At 42.5% G+C, this 8,714-nt stretch overlaps 1 protein-coding gene across 1 annotated transcript; it reads left to right on the forward strand.

The window, feature by feature from the left end:
* The first annotated feature begins 1,331 nt into the window (after positions 1-1,331).
* LOC311249113 (melanocortin receptor 4-like) lies at positions 1,332-4,580 on the forward strand. The gene is given in 2 exon segments (XM_084339865.1): positions 1,332-2,739; positions 2,741-4,580. Coding segments are annotated over 2 exon segments (1,077 nt in total). The 5' UTR covers positions 1,332-1,782; the 3' UTR covers positions 2,861-4,580.
* Positions 4,581-8,714: the final 4,134 nt, after the last annotated feature.

Consider the following 8,714-nt stretch of genomic DNA (forward strand, 5'->3'; position numbering starts at 1 on the left):
GTGAGAGGAGCTGCACTGTTGTATTTTTACAGTTGATGAACATCTCACTGTTATGATCACTTTAACCTCTGGTGGCATTTGCTTCTTCACACTCGAAAATCCATATCTAGACACCTTTTCAAACGCGATGGTTATTATGTGGATCAGACTTTTCTCATGTGAAAGGGCAACATCACACAGCCTGTTTCCACTCACTCTAGAAACGTCCCTCTAGTGAAAGGGGTCCTCATCAGAAAAACAGTCATATAGGTCGACTGTGAATGCAGCCTATTACAGCCCATGTTCACGTTTCTTATTAGACTGCAACCTCGAGTGGCTGTAGTAATTATTACAGCAGCAAAGGAGGAAGTCAAGTGAAGTAATTTAATGAGGATGCTTGGGTGAAACAAGCAGAGGACTTTCGCCCAGGAGATTACCGTTTGTGTCCAGTGTGAAATCAGAAGTCAATGGTGAGTTATTTCAACGCAGTTAATTTACATCAGTACATTACATAACTGAAGTTACAGAAGTTATGGGGATATTGTATTTCAAACCACAATGTTGTCCTAAACCTAACAGAGTAGTTTTCTTGCCTCTATGTGAAAGTGTGAGGCTTGTGCAGTAGTAAATCTTGAATATGCCTCCGCGAACCAGACAAGTTGCTGCTCCTGAGCTATGCTGTTGATTGATGGTCAGAACTGCTGTGCAGATATTTGTGTAAAATGTTGTTGCAATTATATGAAACTATAGGAAATGGCCAAAAAATTGTTTTTGACCTTTAATTTTAACAAAATAGTTTTGGTGCCTAAACCTTACCAAACCACTGTCTCTTGACACTGTTAATAACAGTCCAAAAGTCATAACACGTCATAATATGTGAACTGTTTTCCAGCAAGCTTTATTTTAAAAGTCTAACAGGTCGTTTCATATTTATTATTATCATCTGTTTGGGACTGAGAACGCATTGTATATCACTAATTATAGGAATAATGTCTTTATTGTTTTAACTGTTAGGTTTAACCCTAAGCTACTAGATTTTATTTAATTTTTTTTTTAAAAATATTTTAACTTCAGCTTAAAGGTTAGAATATGTTGAAAGTGTAATGGTTTCTCAAATCCATTCAGTTTAGTTTGCTCATTCATGTGAGTCAAGCCAGAGTGCGCTCCTCCTCCTCCCACCTTATCAGTGAGCGGATAGGACAGAAAACCAAAAGGGGGGGTCAGGGGTGTGTGTGTGTGTGTGTGTGTGTGTGTGTGTGTGTGTGTGTGTGTGTGTGTGTGATATAATAGCAGAGCGAGACAGAGAGAGAGAGAGAGGGACGACCACAGCAGCTTATAAAGTGATGATCCGCCCGTGCTCACAGCACGTTGCTTCGCTCTGATCTCTCAGCATCTCATGATCCTGCTCACTGTGAGTCAGTCTCTCACACGCTGCTTTCTTGCGCTCACCTTTCTTTCAGCCTTTAGTCGTCTTTTTAACATCTTTTCTTTTATAACTTCTGACTAAAGTCAAATTTTCTCCTGAGTGGAGAGATGAGAGGAGAGCTGCGGGATTGTTTTGGGCTGAGAGTAACAACAGCAGCAGATGTCTGAAGAAAATTGCTTTTCTTGGAAAGCCTGAAGGGTGAAGAGGGGAAGAAGGAACAACGGCAAAGATTTCTTTCATTCCACCTCAAGGGTGCTGAGCTCGTCCTCCAGACGGGGATGGCTGCAAAGCACAAACGTTGAGATTTTAAAGCTGCTGAGCCAGATGGACATATAAAAGACAAAGAAGAAGACTAAGAGGAATTAAAGGAAGACATTATGAACAGCACAGATCTCCATGGATTGATCCAGGGCTACCACAACAGGAGCCAAACGTCAGTTTTGCCTCTGAACAAAGACTTACCAGCCGAGGAGAAGGACTCATCGGCAGGATGCTACGAACAGCTGCTGATTTCTACAGAGGTGTTCCTCACTCTGGGCATCATCAGCCTGCTGGAGAACATCCTGGTTGTTGCTGCAATCGTCAAGAACAAGAACCTTCACTCGCCCATGTACTTCTTCATCTGTAGCCTCGCTGTGGCTGACATGCTTGTGAGCGTCTCCAACGCCTCCGAGACCATCGTCATAGCGCTCATCGACGGCGGCAACCTGACCATCCCCGCCACGCTGATCAAGAACATGGACAATGTATTTGACTCTATGATCTGTAGCTCTCTGTTAGCGTCTATCTGCAGCTTGCTCGCCATCGCCATCGATCGCTACATCACCATCTTCTACGCGCTGCGGTACCACAACATCGTCACCCTGCGGAGAGCCATGTTGGTCATCAGCAGCATCTGGACGTGCTGCACCGTCTCCGGCATCCTCTTCATCATCTACTCAGAGAGCACCACGGTGCTCATCTGCCTCATCACCATGTTCTTCACCATGCTCGTTCTCATGGCGTCGCTCTACGTGCACATGTTCCTTCTGGCGCGCTTGCACATGAAGCGGATCGCCGCTCTGCCGGGCAACGCGCCCATCCACCAGCGGGCCAACATGAAGGGCGCCATCACCCTCACCATCCTCCTCGGGGTGTTCGTGGTGTGCTGGGCGCCCTTCTTCCTCCACCTCATCCTCATGATCACCTGCCCCAGGAACCCCTACTGCACCTGCTTCATGTCCCACTTCAACATGTACCTCATCCTCATCATGTGCAACTCCGTCATCGACCCCATCATCTACGCTTTCCGCAGCCAGGAGATGAGGAAGACCTTCAAGGAGATTTTCTGCTGCTCTCACACTTTCCTGTGCGTGTGAGCTGCCTGTTGAGTGTCAGCCGAGCTTCGACCCCGACAGCCTCGATGTGAGAATGAAGACCAGTCCGACAAGGACTTTGAGGTGTTTTGAGTTGTAATCGATGTGGACTGATGTGACTCTGTTGTGCCCCGTGCTCTGGCAGGCGGCTGTAAATGATTAATGAGTTGGGGCGCTCGCCTGTGCTTACGTGAGTCAGGTTGCCTAAGAGGTAGGTTTACAAACACCGTGTAAAATAGAGTACCGCTCTGTAGTGAAATGCTCTTTTGTTGTCGTAGTAAGCGCTGCTCTGAAGTGCAATTTAAAGTGTTACCAGCATAAACACATGCTCAAACTGTGATCCATTCCTCACTGTGAACTCTGCCACACACACCCTGTTCTTCACTGTCAAAGAAAATCAACAACACCTCGCTTCTCTCTGAGACCTCTCAGTATCATCATGGTTTATGGCATTAAAATATCACAGCTGCTGAAATGTAGAAACCTAAATGCCACAGTGCATGCACTCTATATGAAACACTGGACGTCCAACAAAGTGATTAACATAGTGAATGAAAGACTACCTCTATGTTTCATAACAGAAAGAGCATTTTGCACACTGCAAGCAAAGACACACACGTCCCTGCTGGCGTCTGCTGCTTTCCATTTGCATAACAATGAATGTAAAGATGTGTGACATTTACTTTCAATGAGATCTCATCGATTTTCCCTCTTACATCACATGCCAGTCACGAAGGAGGACAATGAAAGGGACATCCTGCACCACTAAGGCGTGCTGTTTTGCTGCGATGGAGGTAAAACTATCAGCAAAGAAATGCAAGACCGGGGGATAATAGCTCCCTTCGAGCTGACTACTACTTTGCAGAAAAGAGATGTGATTTTCCGAGCTGTCCTGAAAGGATAAGTGCACCGAGCTTGAGCTTGATTGTTCTAGAAATAACAAAACATGAGCACAAGGACAAAATACAACAATTTAGCTCTTTTCAGTCACAACCACAGACTCTTTTTTTTATGCCTTCGCACAATATTTATTGACTCTGATCTGAAATGAAAGGTGTTACGATTGTAAAATGACTCAAAAAGTGATATTTCCAGAGCAGACTGTGCTTAAAACAGTGTAGGAGAGGTTGAGACTTTAAAATGAGAAAATCAGGGGAAGGTCAGTTTACTCAGGCACATAAGGTGGCATTTTATTTGCACCTGCAGATAAAGGGTGGCTTGGCTCCTCTTCTTCTGATGTGTATTCCCATTGTTTTTGGCTCATTGACTGTATATTTACACCCAATCTGACCAGGGATGCTGCTTTTAGATAGATTTTTATCCCAACGTCTGCTGATTTTAATCACTCATGATCTATCTGTCGATTTCCAATCAAAGCTCTCGTGATTTTGTGGTTTGTGTAAATATTTCTGTGAATTTTTGCACACGTGGGTCGTTCTCACTCTCAGCATGTGAACATTAAAAAAAAAGATCTATTTTTCATCATGTTTATGTACCAAGACAGATTTACTGAATGTATTTTTATGTACATGTGTTGTGTTGCTTTTGGATCCTTGCCTTAAATATGTCGCACTGTGATGTAAAGAGCAACCGTCCTCTCTGTGACAGTATAATCAGTCTTTATATGTACAGCCGGTAAATGCTATTTTCAATATTGCCTTATTTATTTATGCCTTTTTAAAACTCAAAGTGCATTTCTAAGCTGCGAGAGGAACTGACGAGAGCAGGATTTCCTTTCAAAGCTTCGCCTGGAATTTGATTCATGTGTGTCGATATGAAGGTGTTTGCTTGAGCCACTGCATCCCGTGTGATTCACCGCAGCAAAAGCAACTTCAATAAATCAAACTGCCTCCTCAGCAACGGCCTCTGTTTGTCAGCTTTCCTCGTGGGATCCAGACTTTGACCTTTACACAAAGACCAGGTTGTTGACTTTTTAGCAGGACAGAACAAAAACACCCTGAAATCCAGATGTGAACACAGCCACATGCTCAAAAACATCTGTAGGAAGGACGTTAAAATCATAGCTCAGATTATTAATATAATGACATTAATTAAAGTAATTACAGAAACTCCTTTTAATCATGTGATTTCATAGTTTTTGTGACATCACAAGTAAAACCTCTTGTTGATCAGTTAAGCGTGGGTCTGTAATGCACATATTAACCGTGGGGAAATGATTAGCTGTTACCATTCCTTGATATTTATATAAAATAACCCTTAACAACTATCCCAGTACAGTACAGGCATGGTTTCTGGCTACAGTCCAAATCTTTCCCCCCAAAACAGTCAGGAGGTCTGTAAGTGCTTCTGGCAATAATCTATAAGAGTTTGAACACACTGAATTATTCATTATTTTTTCTCGGATGAATGTTGAAGTCTGCAGATGACCTGTAACTGCCCCTATTAGCTGGAAAACACAATGTATCCACATCATATTGTCTTACATAGTCCAAGTTCAAATTGGATAACAATATCACTGAAAAGACACTTTACACATGACTTTCTGACAAATATCCAGGCACCTAGGGGGAAATAAATGCCATTTTGTGACCTCAAAATACCCCTGCTTGAGAGTAACATGAACATTAAACTCATCATAGTTCTGTCTTTCCTCATTTACACTAATTTTTTGGGTATAAAATGGTCAAAAACAAGTGCTCATGGGGGAAAAACAGACAAACTTCCAAGCTCAGGGCTTTAAAATCCATTTGAAATCTCATTGGCTATATGACGCACTAATCACCTGGACGCTGGCATGGAGACAGGGGGCGGGAACAAGGAGTAAGTCTCTTGTCTTTGAAATCACTCATTGGCTGTTGCAGGCCACTGGGCGGGCATAGACGCTCCTAACCAGTCAAATGAGGCGTCAATCAATAGGTCGGAGTTCTGCAGCCGTCTAAGGTTACTCTGTTCAGCGGTGAAATGGTGCTTTGCTTTTAAATAGAGGAGTTTTCTGACAGATAAAAGCATAAAAAAAGCATTTGCGATTGCTGAAATTGATCTAGTGGACATTTAGGAAAGAGGGAACACGGTTTTTGTAGAGTAGTGTAAATTCAGCATTAAACACAAAGCACTTTCTTTCCTTGTAAAAAGTGTCAGTTTGTTGCAGCTATTTGAACACACTGTTTCAACTGATTTGACCATTTACACTAAATTTATGAAAGAAGACATTTTATTGATTGTAAACATGTAAGATTTTACAAATACAGTTAACAGTAAACAATATAGGCTACTTCTTTGATACCAGTGGAAAAATCCCCAGACTCCCTTTAAAAATCGCCTAATTTTGTGAGTTGCTGAGTTTGGAGAAACTTTATAAACTTTGTGAAACACATTCTTTGACAAATTCTGAATTATTGCGACCTTCTAACTAATTTGGCAAATGTCCCAGTGATATATGTGTGAACAGAACAGTGAGATCCAATCACAAGCGGTCATGTCACGTTTAAACCAGGTGTGAATTGACAGGCATTAAACTGTCCCCTTGTGATCAGATCACTCAGGATGCAGGTTGATAACAAATATGAACAGCCTCCATGTCCCCAAGATGTCCTGTGTTTGTGGGGCTGAATGTATTTTTATGCACAGCTGACCTAAATATAAGATCTGGAAATGCTGTTTTTCTTTGTGTGGTAGAAAAAGGTCCCGCAGCGTTTCTCAATTATGATGAATAATTTAAACCGAAGTAAACAAAACATTTATAACTCTGGGAAATAATTTCAGTCGCGTTCGACATTGCTTCGGGAGCATCGGTATGAAAAATGAATATCAGAATGTAATTAGGTCTTAATGAATTCACAGATGTCAAACGAAACGCTGACTCTGCAAAACATCAGTGATGGTTTGATAAAGCAGTCTGATGAGGGAACGTCGTTTTCAGTTAAATGCATACAAGTTACGAAAAACGGCACGGAAATGAAGAAAAGAAAAGCGCATTCAAGCTGACAAAATCATTCACGTTGTGCATCCAGTCAGTGAGGAATGTGCTTACAAACGGTACGGTGAAGGCTGCAGAAGGCAGAATAACATAAAATCTACCATAAATATAAAGAAGCAGTGACTCCTCTGTTCTTATTCATCTCAGAGTGACAGCCTCAGTTTGGCCCCCATCATTTCAGATCACTTCCCTTCCTTTTCATTTCTACTTTCCTTTTCAATTTGCTCGGACTTCAGCCCACTGGAACAAAATATCAGTTGTATTTCATGCTGTCCTGGTCGTGTCACACAGTCACAAAGGATCCGCTTCAAACATCAGCCGACTCCTTTGTGGTCCGTAAAATCTTGAAGAGTGAAGAAATAAAAACAGGCAGAACAAAAACGGGCATCCGGTCAGATCTGTGTTTCCACTGGGAGTCAAACTTCTTCGAACTGGAGAAAGGAAGTGACTGACGTGTCGTGCTGTGAATGACAATCAGCTGTTTCTCTTTCTGTTTCGTAACGGACTGCAGGCTCCGCTATTGATTCGCCCGACACATCCTCAGACCTAATCAACTAAACGCACCTCTTGCACTCTGTCCTGAAAACACAATCACAATCACAGTTGCGACGACTCTGTACTTCCGTGTTGACCGTCGGCTTTTCAGGCTTTTTTTTGTTGTTGCTGGATATAATTTGTAGCCTCTTAAAGTTCCCAAGAAGTCAAAATCACAGTTAAAGTGACTTTTTTCACATGTCTTGCTCCATGTGTCACCTATACACCAGTATCAGGCCCAACAATGACAAAAAAGCCATTTTGTATGTATTTTTAACGGTGTTTCAAATGTTGATGACTCATCCTGCACTCGGGGGCGTGTCTTAATTATTGGTCCAATAAATACTTTCTTTGTCTCATGATGCTGCCGTGGATGTGTAAAAAGAAAAATGTCACCACCAGCCGGCCTGAGTCAAGATGCACCGGGCCTGTTCACACCGCTCCAACTTTCCCCTGCAGCGCTCTGCAACAGTTTCATCGCATTACAAATGTTTGCTCTGGAGGACGGAGGCTTTAGAAGGCAAGCGTGCTACCAGATTCATCTCTTTGCGCCAAGCTGGAGCCTCACGGGTTACTGAAGTCTGTTAGAGGGCTTCGCACTTCAATTTTCTGCAGCGGTTATTTAAAAAAAACAGAAAAAGTAAATGGAGATTTATAGAAGAAGCGTAGCATTTTAAACTGTGTGTCTGAGCAACACTGAGATGTAAAGACAGCTCTGACATTCAGACGATGAGAGAGATGATGATGATGTTGATGTTTGATGGTTCACTGAGTTCACGATTCAGACCTGTTCATCATCTCTCGTGTTTCTTATTGTCCTCCGAGCACAGTGCAGCACAGCTGACTCACACTTCACGACAGGCTTGTACATAAAGCAGAAGACTGGATCACAGCTCACCATTCAGCTCTGCCTACCGTCCTTCACAGATCCCTGACACACCAACAGGCTTTTTGTACTAATTAAGGTTTTATATTCACCTGAAGTAGCAGAAAGGTAGTAAGTAAGGGAGAACTATTCAGACAGCTCAAGGATGTAACTGACGCAACGTCCCTGCTTCTTCTATTCTTCTGCTCTACTTGTTCCTCTGAAGATCCACTTGAAAAAAAAATTTAAAAGTTATCTTTGTGGTTGAGTGGACAGGTGCACGTGAGTGTGAGGGGTGTAGACTTGGACAAAATCCTGCTAACGTTCTGCATGAGCCCGTAAATCTTCATATTCCTTCGTTTAATTATGTAAATATGCAAATTCAGATGTGAAAACTTGATGTTTCCTTTCTGCATAACATGGCTGGAGGTCTGCAGCCGTGCTGAGGACCCTGTGAGCCAAATGCTCATCACAAAAACCAGAAGACTAAAATGCTGGATGGATAAAAAACGGAGAGATAACTGTGACTTGCTCATCGAATTGGGCAAATCTATTCTGGCCTGACAGTCCAGCATACTAATTTTATTATGATAAGGGTGATAACGTCCTGTCTTCTTC

Source organism: Pagrus pagrus, assembly GCF_965226575.1.
Source record: "Pagrus pagrus genome assembly, chromosome: 20".
Taxonomy (NCBI): Eukaryota; Metazoa; Chordata; class Actinopteri; order Spariformes; family Sparidae; genus Pagrus; species Pagrus pagrus.